General features: G+C 45.5%; 1 protein-coding gene across 1 annotated transcript in view; it reads left to right on the forward strand.

Annotated features, from left to right (window-relative positions):
• pde11a (phosphodiesterase 11a) overlaps positions 1 to 22042 on the forward strand; it is a 400690-nt gene that overhangs the window by 207709 nt on the left and 170939 nt on the right. The window contains exons 4-5 of the mRNA XM_078552024.1: positions 18115 to 18255; positions 18834 to 18898. Of these exons, the coding sequence (XP_078408150.1) occupies positions 18115 to 18255; positions 18834 to 18898 (206 nt within the window). The remainder of the gene's footprint in view (positions 1 to 18114; positions 18256 to 18833; positions 18899 to 22042) is intronic.

The following is a 22042-nucleotide window of genomic DNA, read 5'->3' on the forward strand; positions in this document are numbered from 1 at the left end:
CACACACCCTCACATCTCCATCAGGCTCATATCCTCTGCAGCTCATGTCCTCATCATGTCCCTGGCTCCACTCACCACACAAACATTCCACGCAGGGCCATGTGTCCTGCTCTCACACTCTCCATCTGTTTTCATGCAGGAGAAGCTGCCTCACAACACAAGGGAGAGGTCCCAGGCAGGGGGGTGGAGCGATCCACATTAGGCCCCTCACTCACTTTGAGGAGCGGCCATCGCGCTGACTGGTGAGGATGTGGACCATGCCTGTGGCAACGGTGAGATCGGTGACGAACCCCCACGTGAGGATCCTGCACCACATCATCCCTCTCTCAACGCAACCGTGAATGCTCTCTCTCCTGCTTTTGACTCAGCTGTCATGCACTAATCATCTCTACTTTGGTTCACAGGGAGCTCTGCCAAGCGACCAGCACCCTCAGCCAGCCAATCCCTCAGCTCCATCCAGGTCCTCACCTCCAGCCAAGAGGACACGCCTTCCATTGAAGAGTTGGAAATAAGCAGCCTGGTAGACCTTTCACAGCGCTTACTCACACCCTCCACCAGCCCAGAGCTAAATACCTTTGTGGGACCTAGATCTAAAGCAGGCTTGGGTTCACAATCTGGTGGTCACTGCATGGACACATGTCCGCAGCAGGAGGAGACAGGTTCAGCCGCGCTTCCCAGCACTCAGAGGACTGCTGGGGATCAGGCATCTGTGAGGTCCGAGTCAAATGATGAGACTCTGATTAGGCCTACCAACTCATTGTGGAGAGTAAGCAGAATGCAGGGGAATATCACGCAGAGCTGTTGGAAGCCCTCGTCTAGCTGCTCTCTGATGAAGTGGTGCCCACAGGTGCACGATTGGTGGTCCCCATGGGAAGAATGGTGGATGCCATGGAGATCCTAGGACACCAGAGCACGGAGTTGTGTGCAGACCTGTACTCCATCGCGGGAGCCATGGGTGAGTTCCTGCAGTGGCAACGCAAGAGGGAAATGGGGCACCCTGACATCTCTCCAGGTGTTCGTTCCTCTCAAGGAGTCAGGCCGGGGTCCTCAGGCCCCTGAAGGGAGGAGGAGCGGCAGCTGGACACCCTTGGGTCGTCCACTCAGGGATCTCAGAGGCTGTCCTCTCCTTCCAAGTCCCCTTTGCCAGTGACCCCCTCAAACTCGTCCTCTGTCACCGCAGAGGGAGCAGCTGGCCCACTGGAGAACAGCCAAAGCAAGTCAGGGCCCTCAAAGCCTTGGCTCTCCAGAGGACGCACGTCACAGTCATCAAAGGCAACAGGGCCAACCATTGCATAGGCTGTCTCCACCCCTGCTGCAGATGTCAGGGCAGCACCTAGAAGAAGTGGTAGGCCGAGAAAAGTTAAGAAATCCTGATATATTCACGTTCACTGAACAACGTGTCATGTTGTCCTTCAGCTTCATTGACAGGCTTCACGAGTCCGACCCCTGCATCCGCCCCCTCCACCACCCCCACCTACCACCAGCAGTTCAGCTGCACACAGCCGGACCACGAGCGATTCTGGAGGGAGGAGCGTGTGTGTGTGTGTGTGTGTGTGTGTGTGGCAGGTCCTTTCGGAGCCTCGTGCAAACACTCTCCCAAGCAGGTGGAGCCTTCATCCATCACATTCATCTCACTCTCCTGAGCATTTTCAATGCTGCCTGCTGGGGTTCTCTTTCAGTTGTCCATCTGAGCTGACCCACTGATCGAACTCCCATGCAGCAACTTTGCCCGTCCAACACGAGGCTCCGCTCACTTTTGATTTAAGAAACATGGTAGTCATTAAGTTGCTGATCAGCTCCCCCTTCCTTTCCCCTCCCCCAGTCACCCATGCGCTTTCCCCCATCATAGTCCACCCCCCTGGCATCACCTTCCACCTCCCTGTTGTTAGCCTACAGCCTGAACCCTTGTCATTCCAGGATGTCCAGGTGAATATGCACATTTCCTACCTTCCTGAAAATCTCAACCCCATCCACATTGACCTCCTCCTTTGCACCCCCAGGGTCTGTGTTTCCCTTTGTGTCCCCACCAACCTCGCCCCCTCCCCTTTCTACTGGTACCAGTGCACCCTCACTCTCCCACCCTACTGGCTCCCTCTGCCCCCTCCCACATTCACCATTCCCTCCTACCATGCCAATGCTGAGATCACTCCCCAAGAAGCATTCATTGACTCCACAGACCCCTCCCTTGCACGTACACCTGGATATTCCACCCACTGCCCCTGCCCCCCTTAGTCCTTCCTCCACCCTTACTCCTTCCTCCCCGCCAGAAACCTTCCCCCCTTCTAACTCCCTCCTTTCCCCGGACACCTCCCATCCTCCGAACTCCCTCCCCTACACCTTCCTCCCCCATTACATTTACATTCCCACTAATGCAGCGTTTTCCCCCATTACACCCTCTTCTCCCTGTTATCCCTCATTCCCCCTCCCAACCTCACCCCCCGACACTTTTGTCACCCCTAACCTCACACCTCCGACACTTACATCCCCCCCTTCCAACCTCACCACCCCCTGCCCCCCACCCACCCCACTCCCCCAGGTACACCTTCCTCTCCTACTCACATGTCCAAAGCAAGCCTGAAGTATGCACGGAGACCATGGAAGATGATGCGAGCCCACAGCGAAATCTGTGAAGATCCGAAGCCTTAGCGAAGTTGAAGTTGCTGCATGGAGACCTCCCACCACCCGAAAGCTGCTTCACAGCTGAGCCCTGTGCATGAGGATCCACCCAGCACGTGATGTGTTCCTCCAGGGTCTGGTGGCTGTTGGGCTCCAGCATCATCTTCTCCTCGGATATCCACGATCTGAGCAAGGCCCTAAAGGTAAGTCCCACTTGTCCAGACATGTTCTGGGTCACTGTGTTTTCTCACTGGCACAATGGTAAATTGGGTATTGTGGGGGGGGAACGATTCTGGTCGGGCCTTACTTTGCATCCCATTAGTAGGATGCGAATCGGGTTCACACCAGTCCCCAGCGGGATTCGCGATCTGCCAAGGCGGACACCATCAAATGATCCCACTGTGATTTCACGCTGCGTGAAACCAATTTTTGGCCTTCTCGCCATATTGTCTGCTCACGTCCGCCATGGCGTCTGCTGCCAACGGGAGCAGACGATTCCAATCTGAGTGACATGAGAGAGTTGATATGTAGCTTTTCTAAAGACTATTTACTTACACTCCTTACAGGACTTCATAGTAAGTACATGGTTTCCAGGACACAGACCCTGTTCTGTATCTTGCTCTCTTGGAGCTCCTTGGTCATCTGACCCTTGATGTTACGCTTACATCATTAATAACATTGTGATGTCATTGACATAACCATTAACCCATGACTCTACAGTGGCCTGTTGAATCTCCTTTTAATAAATCATATAAAAAAGTTGGTGTTGAATCGTCCTCTCTCTGATTTAGCTTCTATTATAACCTGCTGCTTCTCTCAGGCTGGAAGGCCTCTTGTTGGTCCTCCAGCTTTGAGAACCTACCTGCCACCTTCAATTCAATGGAGAGCCTGTCTTCATGCCAACTTTGCACCGTGAAAATCCGAAGGAGTGGCTGTCTCTCCCCAGGGCTGGATTCAGGACCAGAAAACAGGCCTGACTTCTGTTTCCCAGAGCTGGAGGGAAAATACAGCCCACAATAGGTTTATGTAAATGCATAAAGTCCAAGAGACTGACACTGAAACTGCAGGTAACATTAATGAGATCACACTTGACTGTTGATGAAGCCAAGAGAATGACACTGATTTTTGCTAGAAAGATGAAAAGTGAAGGGGCCTTGTCAATAATATTATTACTATAGTAAATGTCACACTTCAATGCATTTTGTTTATTCAAAGTAAATTTATACCAAATCATTGAAGCCGTAAGGAATGTACAAATCAGAAGTAAGGAACGGAGCTAGAAAAAATCAGTAGGTCTGAAAGTACATTTTTTTACAACATTATGGAAGTTCAGGTTGTATCTAGTACACATTACATTTCTTGGGTTTTTCTTTTCGTCATGCCTATTTTTCACTGACATGATTCAGTAATGGTTTTCTACGGTTAGGAATGCTTTTTTACATTACTTTTAGTATATGGCACCATAAGGTACTGACAGAAATGCCTGCATTTTATTGTTGGGCCTTTTATGGCCTCTGCTCCTCTGTGTAGCATTACTCTATTTTATGCTCTTTACAGTTTTCACTGGACCCTCAGGTCCTGGCTCCTACCAGAAAATAACTAACTCTCCCAGCCTCTACTTTAGTGTTACTCTTCCTACCCACTCCCTCCATTTTAAACTTACTGACATAGATTTTATAGTGGTAAAAGACGGTGGAACTGTCAGCGTTCACCATTACTTCTCCACTAGTACTGACAGCAACATATGTGCAGAATTAAGTGGAAATCCAGAGGTTTCTATCAGTGATGCTACACTCCTCCAGAGGGTGCACACTGGAGGTTCCCCACACTCACCTCTGCCCAGTACAATCCGTAGCAATCAATGAATTACCTTTAAACTGTTAGTTCCACTGTAAAAACCATGAAAATGTCAGACCAGGTTGAATAAATTGTGACTGGGATTTAATGGCAAACTAACTTCATAACTACTGCTAAACACCCTCACTGGTCTTGGAAAACTAATTTTATATTTCTGAAATGTCAAATTTCTCCATTATGATAAAATAGTACAATTATATTTGTTTATATCGTAATTTGAAAATATAAATTAAAAATAAAGACATTCAGTACTTTTAACTTCCTGCTTTGCTGACTGTGAGAATAATTCAGTGTGATTGGCTGATTCTCTTGGTTGTTGACATGATTGTTGCTGGACACCTGGAGATCTTCTTGATTTGTGCCAAATTCAAACTGCTGTTAGGAAAGGTGAAATCTGTGCCAGGGAGATCGCTAGATTATTGTGGGCAGCTTTCTTTGAGGCCAACGGCAAGCACCATTGTTTTGCCACAGACGCAAAATCCGGTCCAGTATTTTTGGAAAAATTTACATTTTCCCTGCAAATTAATCATGGATTCCATCCCCAATGCTACCTTTTCATAAATAAATCTGCCAAGTTTTTAATAAGTGAATCAATGCTGTCATCAGTTTTTAATTAAAAGGCTGATCACACCAATCTTCACAGAAACAATTTCATTCCCACTTGTTGCCTTTTTTTCAGTTGTCCAAAACTACAATTTGGTAAATAAATATCTGTGCCGTCATTCTTAAGGTAAACAAAAGCCAAGACAAATGAATTCTCTCTACTGTCTTTCATTTCATAAATCATACCAATCTTAATGTCTGAAAATGTCATTCCTAGAACTGGCGTACTTACCCCAATAATATTATATAATACTTAAAATGTCATCTGCTCTGATTCACCATCAGCAATGCCATAGGAGATTCATGAACATAACTTCAAAAAGCATCTTGTCTCAGCTACGCACCCATTGTACTCCAGACGTCACTTTGTTACACAGACATAAACTTCTGTTACTGATGTAAAATAAACTTAAAGAAAGAAATTTAGTCATAGACTTGGACCTTAACATTTACAAGAAATTGCAACTGTCGTCTGATAAGACTTATCATCTCAAATAGCTTCAGTTGACTCATTTGCTTGTTTATTAGTAATGGCCTTAAATACAGGCCAAAGTAGCAGTCTAATCATTGAGCAATACTATTGCAAATCTGCTAGAGATTGTAATATCATGGATGAAGTAGTGTAGGAACTGTCGCCGCAAAATTCAGTTGCATAGTGCCCACATTTTGGCACGATGGATGCAGTTCTGGGTCCAATAGAGTCTGCGCCACTTGTGCAGTCTTCTGGTGCAGGCAACACTGGATGATATTTTTGAAAAGTGGTTAATGTGGGCGCTGGGAGTTTGCACCTGGTGTATGAAGCATCGGCAGATTGTGACACCATTAAGTATATAACACAATCTTAACTCTAGTGACGGCATTTTCAATATCAATGCTCCAGCTAACACCCTCTCTTAACCTCACACAGCTGAACATGCATTCAGCAGCAGGAAGGACTTCCCATGGCCAGTTCTATTAAAGGCATCACTGTTGAATAACAGAAGTCATTGACTCCCTGTATGCAAAGAGATAGGATATATATAGCGTTCGCTCTTTCCTGAGGGAAGCAGATAGAGCAAGCGTGCAGCTTCACCAGGGTAGTGAGCTTCCCCATGGTTCAGTGTTCCTTTGACTGAATTTATGCTGCTTTTTATTTATACATTTATGGGGTGTGGGTGCTAGGCCAGCATTTATTGCCCATCCATAATTACCCTTGGTCAGAGAGCATTTAAGAGTCAACCACATTACTGTGGGTCTGGAGGTCAGACCAGGTAAGGACAGCAGATTTCCTTCCCTAAGGGACATTAGTGAACCAGGTGGTTTTTAACAACAATTGGCAATGGTTTCATGGTCATCATCAAACTTTTAATTCCAGATTTTTATTGAATTCAAATTGCACCATCTGCTGTGGTGGGATTTGAACCCAGGCTCCCAGAACATTACCCCAGGTCTCTGGAATACTAGTCCAGTGACAATAACACTATGCCAGTGCCTCCCCAGGTGTCACCTTTGTGGGTGCCACATGTAAATTCTGAGATGTACCACATCTGTAAAGGGGTCCACTCCCTCAAAGTGCAGCTAGTGTGTCACCATGCTCAGCACATCATGCAGGTCAATGCCCAATATCTTGGCAGCAGTCATGATGTCTTTATTTTCTGCCAGTCCACTCTACCATCAGCATTTGAACCAACACAAGAAACCAGAGGGTGAACACTGAGTACTGGGGCTATCCACTGACAACCTGGCTTGTGACTCTAATGTACAAACTATGCACACCCGGGGCAATATGCATATAAAGAGAAACATGCTGCCACATGAAATATCATTGAGCAGTCTATTGGGGTGCTTAAGCAATATTTCTGTTGCCTGGGCTGCTCTGAAGGTGCCTGCAATACTCTGCAGAACATGTGTCACGATTTGTCATGGTCTACTGCATGCTATACATCCTCACCATCATGAGGTCACAGCCCTTGACACCAGAAATCCAGGGAACAGCTGAGGAGATGAAAGAGAAGGAAAGGAGGAGGTGATTAGCATTCCCCCTTTCCAGCTGGGCTGTCCATGCTCTGTTTATTGAACTGCGATACCATGAACGCAACCTCAATTCCCCTTTCAACAGAGGGCGCTGGTGAGAAGTGACTGAAGCATTCTGGGAGAAGTCATCGCAGCCACCGCGACTCAGGAGGGAATCGAAGAGAAGGACTCTTGCACTCAACAGGAGGAAGGGCATCCAACAGAGGGCGCTGGTGAGAAGTGACTGAAGCATTCTGGGAGAAGTCATCGCAGCCACCGCGACTCAGGAGGGAATTGAGGAGGACCCACTGTCAAAGAACGGAATAGCCCCAAACATTACATTGCTGTAGTGTTTCCATCCCTCCCTCCTCCTCAAACCTAAAAAAAAGAGAGAGAGGAAGAGGCAGTGCATTCAGGAGTGCACCAGACCTGCCTTCTGAAAGTGGATTTTAAAGAAAAAGCAGCTGATTGGTGAGTAAATCCTGGGAACAGACTCGGAGGGAAGAGCACTGGAGCGGTGAGTATAAATCTAGGTTACCTTGGGACTCGCGGCCTTGTCTCCAGGGAGCAGACTCGGAGGGAGGAGCACCTCCTCGGGGTACAGAGTAACTGAAGCCAAAACTGAAAAAGTGACATCACAGGAAAGCTGTGACTTGCTTGTTTGGTAGGAAATCTGCACCAAATTTGAAAAAAAAAACACTGCAAAGCTAATTAATTAATTATCTAAGTAGAGTTGGCTGGGCAGGTGATGTGCTGTAGCTGTATGATGTGGGAGCTGGCAGATCCCATTGTGAGCCGCAGTGACCACATCTGCAGCAAGTGTTGGTTGCTGGAGGAACTCCGGCTCAGAATTGATGAGCTGGAGTCCGAGCTCTGGATGCTGCGGCACATCCGGGAGGGGGAGAGTTACCTGGACGCTTTGTATCAGGAGGCGGTCACACCCGGTAGATTAAGTACCTCAAGTCCGGTCAGTGGTCAGGGTCAGCAGGGTGTGACTGCAAGTGAGGCAGGTAGAGGGATCCTGTGTTCAGGAACAGAGGAGCCTCAGCTCTTGACCTTGTCCAACAGGTATGAGGTACTTGCTCCCTGTGTGGATGAGGAAGAGGGCTGTAGGGAGGATGAGCCAGCTGACCACAGCACCGTGGCACAGGAGGCCATTCAAGAGGGGGGAGCAAAAAGACAAGTGGTAGTTGTAGGGGATTCTATAATTAGGGGAATTGATAGCTTTCTTTGTAAGCAGGATCGAGAGTCCCGCATGTTATGTTGCCTGCCCAGTGCCAGGGTGAGGGACATCTCTGACTGGCTTGAAAGGATATTGGAGAGGGAGGGGGAGGATCCAGTTGTTGTGGTCCACGTCGGGACAAATAACATAGATAAGACTAGGAAGGAGGACCTGTTTGGGGATTATCAGGAACTAGGAACTAAATTAAAGAACAGGTCCTCAAGGGTTATAATCTCCGGATTACTACCCGAGCCACATGCAAATTGGCAAAGGGACGCAAGAATAAGGGAAGTAAACACGTGGCTAAAGGAGTGGTGCGGGAAAGAGGGGTTCCATTTCGGGGGCACTGGCATCAGTATAGGAACAGGAGGGATCTGTACCGTTGGGACGGTCTCCACCTGAACCGATCTGGGACCAATGTTCTAGCGAAAAGGGTAAATAGGGTGGTCAACAGGACTTTAAACTAGAAAATGGGGGGGGGAGGGAAGGGTAAAATTCCAAGAACTATGACTAATGGGAAACAAAGCAGCAGGTTAGCGTGTTGGGGGGTGGATTCAACTTCATGGAAAATTATGAAAAAACTGAAAAGAAAGGAGAGCCCAGGAGAGGCTATTAAAGTCTCCAGAACACAAAATAGGACAGAGTGTTTGGAAAGGGCTAGGAATCTAACTTCAAGCACATCAGATAAAGGGATGACAATGAGAAAGGGGACGGGAAATACAGGACTGAAGGTGTTGTATCTGAATGCACGCAGTATACGAAATAAGGTAAACGAGCTTGTGGCGCAGATTAAAATTGGCAGGTATGATGTGGTGGGCAATACAGAGACATGGCCGCAAGGAGATCAGGACTGGGAGCTAAATATCCAAGGATATACATCCTATTGAAAAGATAGGCAGGTTGGCAGAGGGGGTGGGGTTGCTTTGTTAGTAAGAAATGAAATTAAATCGATAGCAAAAAATGATGTAGGGTCAGATTATGTAGAATCTGTGTGGGTAAAGTTGAGGAACAGCAAAGGTAAAAAAACCATAATGGGAGTTATGTACAGGCCTCCGAACAGTAGTCAGGATGTGGGGCACAAGATACACCAGGAGATAGAAAAGGCGTGTAAGAAAGGCAAGGTTACAGTGATCATGGGGGGATTTCAATATGCAGGTAGACTGGGAAAATCAGGTTGGTAGTGGATCCCAAGAAAAGGAATTTGTGGAATGTCTACGAGATGGCTTTTTGGAGCAGCTTGTGGTGGAGTCCACTAGGGAACAGGCAATTCTAGATTTAGTGATGTGTAATGAGGCAGATTTGATAAGGGAGCTTAAGGTGAAGGAACCCTTAGGAGGAAGTGACCATAATATGGTAGAATTTACCCTGCAATTTGAGAGGAAAAAGCTGGAATCAGATGTAACGGTATTACAGTTGAATAAAGGCAACTACAGAGGCGTGAGGGAGGAGCTGGCCAGAATTGACTGGGAGATGAGCCTAGCAGGAAAGACAGTGGAACAACAATGGCAGGAGTTTCTGGGAGTAATTTGGGAGACATAGCAAAAATTCATCCCTAGGAAGAAGAAGCATACTAAAGGGAGGACGAGGCAACCATGGCTGACAAGGGAAGTCAGGGACAGCATAAAAGCTAAAGAGAAAGCATACAATGCGGCGAAGAGCAGTGGGAAACCAGGGGATTGGGAAGCCTGCAAAGACCAACAGATGACAACTAAAAAAGAAATAAGGAGGGAGAAGATTAAATATGAGGGTAAACTAGCCAGTAATATAACAGCAGATTGCAAGAGTTTTTTTAGATATATAAAGGGTAAGAGAGAGGCAAAAGTGGACATTGGTCCACTGGAAAATGACGCTGGAGAAGTAGTAGTGGGGAACAAAGAAATGGTGGAGGAACTGAATAGGTACTTTGCATCAGTCTTCACAGTGGAAGACACGAGTAACATCCCCAAAGTCCAAGAGAGTTGGGGGGCAGAGGTTAGTATGGTGGCCATTACCAAGGAGAAGGTGCTAGGAAAACTAAAAGGTCTGAAGGTGGATAAATCACCTGGACCAGATGGATTACACCCCAGAGTTCTGAAGGAGATAGCTGAAGAGATAGTGTAGGCGTTAGTGGTGATCTTTCAGGAATCACTGGAGTCAGGGAGGGTCCCAGAGGACTGGAAAATCACTAATGTAACCCAACCCCCCTGTTTAAGAAGGGAGTGAGGCAAAAGACAGGAAATTACAGGCCGATTAGCCTGACCTCGGTCGTTGGTAAGATTTTAGAGTCCATTATTAAGGATGAGATTTCAGAATACTTGGAGGTGCATGGTAAAATCGGGCAAAGTCAGCATGGTTTCATCAAGGGGAGGTCATGCCTGACAAATCTATTAGAATTCTTTGAGGAGATAACGAGTAGGTTAGACAAAGGAGAGCCAATGGATGTTATCTACTTGGACTTCCAGAAGGCCTTTGACAAGGTGCCGCACAGGAGGCTGCTCAGTAAGATAAGAGCCCATGGTGTTAGAGGCAAGATACTAGTATGGATAGAAGATTGGCTGTCTGGCAAGAGGCAGAGAGTGGGGATAAGGGGATCCTTTTCAGGATGGCGGCCAGTGACTAGAGTTCCGCAGGGGTCAGTGTTGGGACCACAACTTTTCACTTTATACATTAATGATCTAGATGAAGGAACTGAGGGCATCCTGGCTAAATTTGCAGATGATACAAAGATAGGTGGAGGGACAGGTAGTATTGAGGAGGCGGGGAGGCTGCAGAAGGATTTGGACAGGTTAGGAGAATGAGCAAAGAAGTGGCAGTTGGAATACAACGTGGGGATGTGTGAGGTCATGCACTTTGGTAGGAAGAATAGAGGCATAGACTATTTTCTAAATGGGGAGAGAATTCAGAAATAGGGTCTTGGGAGTCCTAGTCCAGGATTCTCTTAAGGTTAACTTGCAGGTTGACGTGGTAGTTAGGAAGGCAAATGCAATGTTGGCATTTATTTCGAGAGGACTAGAATATAAAAGCAGGGATGTGCTGCTGAGGCTTTATAAGGCTCTGGTTAGACCACATTTAGAATATTGTGAGCAATTTTGGGCCCCGTATCTCAGGAAGGATGTGCTGGCCCTGGAGAGGGTCCAGAGGAGGTTCACGAGAAGGATCCCAGGAATGAAAGGCTTAACATATGAGGAACGTTTGAGGACTCTGGGTCTATACTCGATGGAGTTTAGAAGGATGAGGGGGGATCTGATTGAAACTTACAGAATACTGAAAGGCCTGGATAGAGTGGACGTGGGGAAGATGTTTCCATTAGTAGGAGAGACTAGGACCCGAGGGCACAGCCTCAGAGTAAAGGAAGGACCTTTTAGAACAGAGATGAGGAGAAACTTCTTTAGCTATAGAGTGGTGAATCTATGGAATTCATTGCCACAGAAGGCTGTGGAGACCAGGTCATTGAGTGTATTTAAGACCGAGACAGATAGGTTCTTATTTGGTAAGGGGATCAAAGGTTACGGGGAGAAGGCGGAAGAATGGGGTTGAGAAACTTATCAGCCATGATTGAATGGCGGAGCAGACTCGATGGGCCGAATGGCCTAATTTCTGCTCCTATGTCTTATGGTTTTATGGTTCAACTGCAGGCCCACACATTACCCTCCTTCCATTACTGACCACTACAGTGTCCTCCTGCTCACAATATTGAAATAAAAGCCGTGACAAAGCAAACATTCCACATGAACTTTATCAAATAAACCACTTAATATGCCATATAAATGTCAACTAATCGCCTTTGTGTATTTCTGAATGTCTGTCTTCCATGTGTCTTTGACTGTCCTAGTGCTCCTACTCAGTGCTCCCAGTGGGTGCAGCATGGCTGGTGGCTGGTGAAAGGCTAACCTTCATTGACGGTGGTGGGGCGGGTGCGGGGGCTGTGTATGGATGGGCACAGGGGAGATTACAGTTGGCCTTGCAGGGTGCCCTCAAGCAACTCTGAGCAATGAGGGCCCAGCTTTGGACTGCATCATCTCAGCATGGGCAGCAGCAGTCTGGGCTAACTGGTTCACAGGCAACAGCAAGAGCACTGATGAAGTGGCAGCATTGGGAGATGTTGTCGTCCTGAGATAGGACAGCAGGTTCATGCTCCATGGAGCCACTGCCATTCCCCTGGGGTGGTACCTCAGTAATCCTAGCAGTGCTTGTCAGGACAGATTGCTGAACTGTTGGAAGACCCAACAAGCTCCCTTAAACATTGGTATCTGCAGCTGTGATAGCAGCAATCAAAGCCTTTAGGGCAGCAAGCTGCACTTGCATGACTTCAGTCTGAACTTCCACTGCAGCACCTAGACATTAGGTGGCTTCTGCTCATACTGCTATGGAAGCTGAAACATTGGCCATCAGACTCAATGGGCTGAATTTTCATCTTCAAGGCAGGAATCATGAGTCAGGCCATTTCCCATGTCACAATCCTGACCCCTGCCTGGCAGTGCCCAACCACACTATATTTATGGTGGGGTGGCCAAGGCAGGCTGAAATCAGGGCTACCGCCTCCAGAAGCAGACCCAAGATAGAAACAGAGGCAGCCAGATGCTGAGGCAGGCAGGTTAGAAGGCCTGCCTCTGTATGCTGGGTCATCATCCAGTTCTGTAGATGAGTATGGGGCCCCTTGCTCCCAATGCCCCTGCCATGCCCCCTCCATATCCCCCATGCCCCTCCATACACCCCATGCCCTCTCTCTCACCTCCCATATCCCCTCACCCAGTATCCACTATGTACAGAATTCTTCAGCCTTATCATAACATTGGGAAGTTATTGAGATACTCATAAAACAGTCAAGATAAGCAAACAGTCATTTAAAAAGCACAGCAGAAAAACCATAATCCTATTAGGTGGTCATAAATCTGTCAAGCTAAGCAAACTCACAGTCCCCTTGACAGCATATTGACAACCCTTTCTGAGCTGAATCCATTAATGAGGTTTGGAACTCCGTCGGGCATTCACAATGAGATTCTGTTGCACAACTGTGTCAACAAAATTTTCAGAGCTGAATACATTAAAGCCTTTTAAGTCTTTGAAAGAGCTCAGTCATCTGCTTAAGCTTGGAAGCAGGGAAACAGATTTGTGAACCACCGTTCAATGAAAGGTTTAAATCACAGGGGACAATTGATGCAATCAAATCTAAATATTAATAATGTTCAATGAAGAAGAACACTTTATCCAGTGCTCCTGAAGACTTCTCCACTTAAACAATGCTGGTCAAATTAATTGTCAGTTACCTTTTAAGAATAAACCTCTATCAGCAATCACTGCATTAGAAACATATTTAACTTATCATTCAGCATTTCAGTATGACATGTGAAGTTGGCAACACCTTTTGACCTTACCTGTCAAAAGGTTCTGATTCTAGACTAGGGTTTCCCCATGGTTCACAACACCTATGAGCTGATATGAACCACATCACCTTCAGAAGCGGGCCCGACTCCATCAAAATTGCAGGGAGTCTGAAATGCTCAGGCCCGCATTGACGGGAGTGCTGCATGCAGGATCACTACCTGCATCCTTATCCCACGCTGCTAAAAATTTCCAGCAACGGAAATGGTCATGGGAATCCCAGAATCATTCCAACATGGATGGAGGCATGAAAATCTGGGCCTATTTGATAGTTAGGGCCACAGCTTTTCTCATGGAGTTGGTCACCATTTCCACACTGGAAAGGATGAGCTCCAGGCTCTCTGTTTAGCTGTGTGCAAAGTTAACGGTGGCTGCTTCCAATGTCCTTGATAGTGACAGCAGGTTTTCTGGCAGACCTATCAATATCTGTGTGCATGCTCATCAGCCCTTTCTATATGCTGCCCCATCGAGGTGCTCATCTGAGTCCTCAGCAGTAGAATTTGTAGTATAGATTGAGTACAGCACTGCCCACATCGTGATGTAAGAGAGCATATGACCCACACCTAGGGGCTAGTGTAGTATTGGACAGAGCTATGTGTAGAAGCAAGCATGGAGACAGCTCCTAGCTTGAACCTTTACTGTACCCTATGGATATTTTTTCTAGTAGTTAATAATACTTAATGTTGAAGTATCTAAGACTACAAATACCTTAATAAGACCTACCTAACTACACCCAACACCTTACAACAGAATTCATGGGTGATCTTGCCCTCCAGCACCTGTGCTACCCTTGTTCTCTACCTAAGCTGCAGCTATCTCATACCTAGTGCCTCTACAAATGCAGATCTCCTCTCTAAACTACCTTCTAAACTACATAACATGTCATTATCTGAACTGGTAGCTGTAAGTGTGAGATTGGGTGATGGTGTTTCTTCATCATCTGGCTCTTTTTCCTCTTCCACTTGCTCCTCCTGTTCCACTATCTGTTCAGGCTGCAGGTCTTGGGTATCTGAATGAGAAAGGCACAAGTTTAGGGTTATTGTGAGGGGATGGAGGGGTGGGGGAAGAGAGAGATGCATGCTTACAGCATCTGCAACTTGTAAATCAAAGAGATTGTGGGATGAGGAGAAAGTGAGAGGTGAGAAGGAGGGTTCTGAATGAGGATACTACCATCTTCTATGGCTTCAGCCCAGCCTATGGCCATGGCCTCAGCTAAGGCTGCTGCAATGATAGCGAGCAGCTTCTCCTCCATCTCCATATCCTCCATGTGAGGATATGCACCTGCGCCTGTCCCCCGCCAGTTTGCTGCTGTTGCCTTGTCCTGCAAGAGAGAGGGAAGTGTATAGGTGGATGTGGTGCAATATGTTTTGCTGATATGCCTGCCATAGTTGAATATTTGGAAGTGAGTGAAAGCTGTGAGATGTGAGTGTGAGGTTTGCAGTAGTGCTTATTGTGAGAGAGTGATGTGAGGCTACGATTGTGAAGTATGATTCTTGGTTAATGGAGATTGTTGATAGGTGAGTGAAGTGGTGGAGGAGGGAGGTGAATTCAGCAGTGTGTGAGGCATGAGGTTTAGTTGTAAGGGTACGGCATTTGAAGATGCATTCACTCACCCTAATCTCCCCTGTGAGGTTATTATATTCTTTTAGTGCCGCATCCAGATCCTCAGGGCTAGACTGCTGCCATTGACCGCAATGACCATCTACTCCGACTTCCTCCAGTGTCTGTCTTGAGGGATTCCTGCCCTGTATGGATAGAGGACCTCTCTCCTACACCAAGGCTTCCTGTGCAGTGTCAGAGAAACTTGGAGTGCACTCGCTACCCTACTGTGCCATTATTCTTCTTTTTCCAGGTCCAAATCGTTTTTAGAATGCTTTCCAGCACTTTATCCAGTCAAGATGCCCCTCCCACCTCCCCAGAATGCAGCTGGTTTTAAATATTCATACCCCCTGACAATTTTGTGCATGCTGCTCAGGTGAACTGGCACACAACAGCATGGTTATTTCTAGCTGTGGTGCTACAATTGTGTAAATGTGTAGGCAGCACAAAGTTTGTATGCTAACTGCATTAGAACATATATGGGGTGGGAGGGAATCGTGATTCCTGTGACCATTTTCAGAGCTATTGAATTTTTTCCCCTGTGTGTAGGGGATGAGAAGAATGGCTGAATGTTGGCATGATACCATGTAGGATTTCTAGTCCAGTCCGAGAGAGATGTATTGAAAATAAACATGGCAACAAACAAGTAAATATGTCTATTATACTTACAAGTAGGAATCCTGCCAAGGATCAGGAACATCACAAATCCGGGTACTTTGGCCACAAGGTATGAAGTAACCCTAACACCCGTTGTCTGAAACTGAATTAAACTGTTAGCCATGAGGTCTCATCTCTCAAAGTTGCTGCATAGTGACCTTTCCTAACAGTGTCCTGTTGAGCTCATTCCCATACGTTTCCACCAGGTCTGAGCTTATCTGTGCAGGATATGACTTTAACCCTTTCTCCAACAAAATTATGTGATCTGTAAGTTGCCTGATGCACATTTCTTACACCAAACTATTAAACGCTTTATCCTACACTGAACATAACTAATAGAAAAGCTATTTCACATTTAAGGATATATTTACCTCTGTGGATAAAATTTAACAACATCAAGCATGAAGAAATAGCTGAGCAAGCCAAATGGAAAGTAATAATGTAATTTGCTTTCATTATTTTCGCTGCAGATTTGCTCCCTCACTAAAATATATGTGAAAATTAGCCCAGTACAATAAAGAAAAAGTCTGTTAAGGAGAACTAAGATGTTATTATAGTGTTCCACAGGCCGGGTAATTACAAACATTTGAGTTCATTGCTCAGCTATACCTCTGGATTAGTGTTGTGAAGAAAGGACAAGGTATATGAAGAGATTATGAACTTGGGGTGAATTTACACTGACTCCTGATGGTGGTTCACATGTTGAAATGTAACTAATTTATCGCTGTAAGTTTCCCATTCTTAAGGTGGGAGTATTCCATTTATTTCAATCCGACCTTAAAAATACTGAAACTTCTGCTTTCACTGGGGGCCAGCTTGGAGGTGGGAAGGGCATTTACTTAGGCAGGATGGTGGCGTACTGGAACCCCGCCACCCTCCTGCCTTTACTAGAATTAAGTTCTGAGCTGGTCCGCCCATGGTCAACCTTCCTGCTCTGCAGCAAATTGAGTCCCTTAAGTGGTCAATTAATGGCTGCCTAAGGACTTCATCCTGCCACCAATGGTATTAACCCAGCTACAGGTAGCCGTCACAATGTGGCAGGTAAAACTGTGCAGCTAGCCTGTCACCGGGTTGGGAGTGGGGGAGGGATGGGTCCCTCGATCAAAGGCACGAGGACCTGGACATCAGGAAGGAGATCCTGCTGAGAGCTTCCCCCTTCCCTTGCTGCTGACCCACCTATGCCCCTCTCCCTGTAACCCCCACCCCGCAAAACCCCACCCCGACATTACTTACCTGTGGCCAGGGTCACTCAGCGATCCTGGGAATCTGGTGCCTGTCCTTCTGGCAGCAGCCACAGCCTTCCCAGTGGCACTGCTAAGCACTAGACCTTCTGGCCTCTGGCTGGCAGCTCTTGGTAGGCGAGACTTCTGCCCCTGGGTCTTGATTCCAGGGGAAGTCCCGCCACTGCCTGATTGGTGTGTGGTTCGATTGGCCTTCCTGAAAAGAGGCAGTGTGGGTCTCTCAATGGCTCTCCAGCTGGCAGGCAAGACCCCTGATGCTTCAACAAGAATCTGCCCCATTCTTTCTATCTTTAGAGTGAGACAATTTGTCAGCACCAAGTTCTATCATTTGATAGCATGAGCTGTCAACAGGAGTCAGGTGAGAAATCAGATTGAGTCAGGAATTCAAAAAATCTTCTTTGGGTGATTTCAGCTACACTCTGTGGATGCTGCAGCATGATTAAGAAATTTCTCGGTTTTCCTTATTTTAGGTATTGTAGAATTATAGCATTGTTTTTTATAAAATAAAAGTAAGTAACCCTTTCTAAAAAGAACAAAATATACCACTTAGATTTAATCGTTTGTACATTGGTTTTTAGCAAGCATCTGAATGAAGGCTCCTTCAGACACAACAACATGTACCAGCTTTAATGGGTTAAAGACGAATGTGGCCAGAGATAAGGCGAAAGTGAATTAATGTGGGCTGTGCATATCTTAAATATTGATCTAAACAACAAGGCAAATCAGAAGCTGCATGACATTTTCTAATCCCTCTTTTAGTTTCAAATGGAATAAAAATACACAACAAAAAATGGAAAATAACATTTATGAAACAATAATCTCTACTGTCAGATATATATATATACATGTGAAGTATGACTTTTTTCCTGTTATTTTTCAGTTACTAGCATTTTTCACTTCTCATATAGTTATTGAATTAGATACATCAATATTAATGTGCTGTACTATCTCTATTGCCCTAAACAGGCTCTGCTGGAAGTAGTCAATGACTTGTTTGAAGAGCAAACAGATTTGGAAAAAATTGTGAGGAAAATAATGCGCCGTGCGCAGACTCTGCTCAAGTGTGAACGCTGTTCTGTGCTGCTCCTTGAAGACATCGAGTCACCGGTAAGTTGGCTCCAAAAGGCACAAAAGAAGACCCAACAAAAACATGAAAAGAGAAACAAAATACTTTTAAGTTTTCAGAAAGCCTTTTTGGAATGAAAATTTCCTTCAGGAATGGAAGAAACTGAATCCAAGGATTTCTAATCATCCCTTTGTTTGTATTGTAAGAGTTATATCTTCCAAGTCTAAATTTTAAAGAGATTTTTCATTCTTTCCACATGATTTTTCTAATATGATAGACTAATTGCTAATGTTAGAAGTGTCACTCATTTGAAAGGTCACAGTTAGCAACTGAGTTCAGTAAAAATACTCTTATGGGTAAGCTTCAGTGACCCATAAGTGCATTGGCATCAGTTAATTTTTTGACTTTTCTTCTGCTGCAAGAGTTATACAAATCTATAGCTTTCACCATCTCAGTGTTTCCTTTCTTTCAATTGAAATAATCTGCTTAATAAAATAACCCCAACTGGCAGAGGTGGAAAGACATTTTAACTGAATGATCTCAATTTATCTGAATGGAATAAAGACATTTTTCTGATGCCCATTATGATTCACTTTTTCCCTCGATTATTTTGTGACAGGTGGTAAAGTTTACAAAATCTTTTGAGCTCTTGTCTCCCAAATGCAGCGCAGATGCTGAAAGCAGGTAAGATCCATGTTCTATTTAACAATAATGCAGATAAGATTCCCAATTATGAACAAATGGCAAGTACCCTTGCCTGCTGTCTGCATAGATTGGAAAATTGTGGGCCCATACCAATGTGAACTTGGGAAATTTAAGTTTGGGGGATAGAGAATGAAAGATACATATTGCAAAACTTGAATTTAAGCAAGGATTTCATAGTTGCATCATTAACTACAGAGCAAAGTTGAACGTAAATGTGCTCTAAATTTCAAGTTGCATTACTTCTTTAACCACTTGTTGTAAATATATATATTCTTGCTTTTTATACATTTTCTGTTCCGTTGCTGTATTTTAAGAAATCACTTTCATACATATAAATCCAGATTTTAACACTGGCGCGAATTGAATGGGAGGGAGACTGGGAGAGCAGCAAACTGCCCTGATATTATCAGCGTGAGCCCCCGATGATTTTAACTCCCAGTCCTCATTTTAATATGTTTGATAGGCTGTGCCTCCCCACCAAGAAACAAAAAGCCCATCCTTTTCACTCTGAAGTTTCTGGAAAGCTGCCCAAGCCCATTTAAAGCTCAGGGCCTGAATTTTACCCTTGGTGAGCATACGCGATCGGCGGGCATGGGAGTGGGCGGGGAACAGAATCCCGACCGCGATTGGCACCTCAACTTTGATTTCACACTGGCTGGCCAATTAACGGCCAGCCAGTGTGGAAGGCACACTGAAACGCTCAGTGCTGCCAGGGTAGGGGCGAGAGGAGGGCGAGCACTAAAGTCAGCGCGGGTGCGGGGAGCGCAGAACGGAAGCTCCCTGAAGGCAGAGAGCTGCCTCAGGGAACTGAAGAATTTAAATGCAAAAAATAAAGATTTTAAAAACCGGGAAAAAATGCCCACGCATTAGAATCAGATACTGGAACGTATGGATGATGAAAATTCTGTCCAAACATATTATTCATTTTTTAAAAAATTAATATCGGAAACCTCATCCTGCCCGTGGATGAGGTTTCCTGAAAAATGCAAAGACTGCCTGGCCGGTTTGCCCGCCCACCGACATTGGATAGGCAATGAAAATTCTCAGTTAATTACTTTAATGGTCTTAATAGGCCTCTTAATTGTCAGCGGGCGCGCTTCCGACTCTCGCGCGTGCTCCCTGCCCGAAATATCGCGCGAGTGCGCAATGACGTCAGGACACTCACCCGACATCATCATGCGCTATTTCACGTTCCAATGGGTCGGGCACTGCCCGCACGCCAAGTGAAAAATTCTGCCCCAGATGTATCTCTTAAAGTGAGATTGCATTTCCTTCTGCCTGATTTAGTTGGAACAATGTGGATGAGGTAGTCACAGTGATGAGTTAGGGCTGCTCATTTTACCAGCAGCTCCTTCCTACCTGAAGAAAGAGAAGGAAAAGGAATTTACTGTGCAGTGGTTTCAAAGCAGCGCAACACACCAGGGAATACACTGTTTAAACCTAAAGAATTGTAAACATTAAGAACCTTTTTTTATGTACCACCTCTGGAGGTCCCAATATACAATGAAGCATAGTTTGTTGTCTTTCAGGCAAAGGCTGCAGCTAATTTATAGGTAGCAGGTACCTCAAACGGCAAAGAGATGAAGAACCCATTGGTGATGTTGGTTAAGGGATATCACTTCCTCATCTTTGAAAATGTGCAATTGATTAAAATACATTTGTAAAACCTTGAAAAAAAGTATATTCCGTCTCACTTTACCTTTTGATTTCCAATGCATAAAGACATAATTTTCAGAATTTACAAAAATGGATTTGAGTTGGCTCCTAGCACTGGAAAACCTATATTGGCAGCCCAGAGGGCAGTAAAGTGTTGGGAGACAAGTTGCAGGAGCTTAGCTACCTTTGAATTAAATCACAGGTGTCAAATACCTGGAGGGAGGCCTCTAACTGAATACTGGGTCCCTTGTATCTAACTTTAAATTAGAAAGCAATTTGCTGCTATCAACAGGAGGGAAAGGGTAATTATACTCTGTCATTTTGCTCACACTCCTTCTGACTCTATCAAACATGGTACAGCCCTGAGCTGAGAACTGCCATAACATCGGAGGTATCATTTGAAATATTATGTACAACCACTTCCACTCTGTCTGCACACACAGCTCCATTGAATGTGAAAACTGCACAGCGCACATATCTTGAACGTGATAGTAGCAGCTGAGGAACAGCAAACAGATGTTGAGACAGCAAGGCCAAGGTTCGTGTTTGGTGATTTCTTGATGGGATCGGTAACAATGGATACAGGAAATTACCCTTGTGCTCCTAAACGCTTCTTTGTTCGAATAGTGCAGGCATTCTGGCATGAAAGCATCAGCATTGCTTTCTGGAGAATAGGAAATCACTTGGAAAATGAAAAGATACCGATTGTATAACAATTGAGTGAAATCCCTTGGTAGTCACTTATAGGCTTGGTTCAAGGAGATCTTGTACCCATGTGTGTGCCATCTTAGGCAACTTGCACGCAAGAGAATCCTGCACTTGGTGAAATACCTACACCATGTTCAGCCACTGTGGCCTAGCCAGGGAAACCAGTGAAAGTGTTGCCCTTGCCATCAAAGTACTGGTCAATTGTTTGATACAGGTACGCCCTGCCTAATGTAGCACACGGTACAACTGTGCCCTAGGTGGTCTTGTAGAACAGAAGCTGGTCTCCCCTCATACGTTGAGGTGCATGTCAAGGGCTCCATAAATGCAGGTCCCAGGATAGTGATGGTTGTGGCCTAAACATCACAGGCTTTATCGGACCAACACTTGTTTGCCCATCATGAATTCCTCTTCCTCCTCTAAATTATCCAGAATGTTCAGAGCCCTCAAAGGAATACCCATTCCCACCACTCCTCATGATGCGATTTCAAAGCCAGCACCAACCATGAATAATGAAGCAAAATTATTGGCAATGATAAATGAAACACAAGTTGAGGATGATTCAGGTAAAGCCAATTAATGCATGGAGCAAAATGTGATAGCTAATTGAAAGCATAGAAAATGAAAAGAAAATCTTGCCTACATCAAAAACCACTATCCACCTGTGAGAAGCTTGGGCAGGTTTGCTCCTGGGATCCTTATGTTCCCTCCTTTTATAGATAGATAGACATTTACACCTCGTTGTAAACATTCAGTTACTTG

The sequence above is a fragment of the Cetorhinus maximus genome, chromosome 11, assembly GCF_964194155.1.
Source record: "Cetorhinus maximus chromosome 11, sCetMax3.hap1.1, whole genome shotgun sequence".
NCBI lineage: Eukaryota > Metazoa > Chordata > Chondrichthyes > Lamniformes > Cetorhinidae > Cetorhinus > Cetorhinus maximus.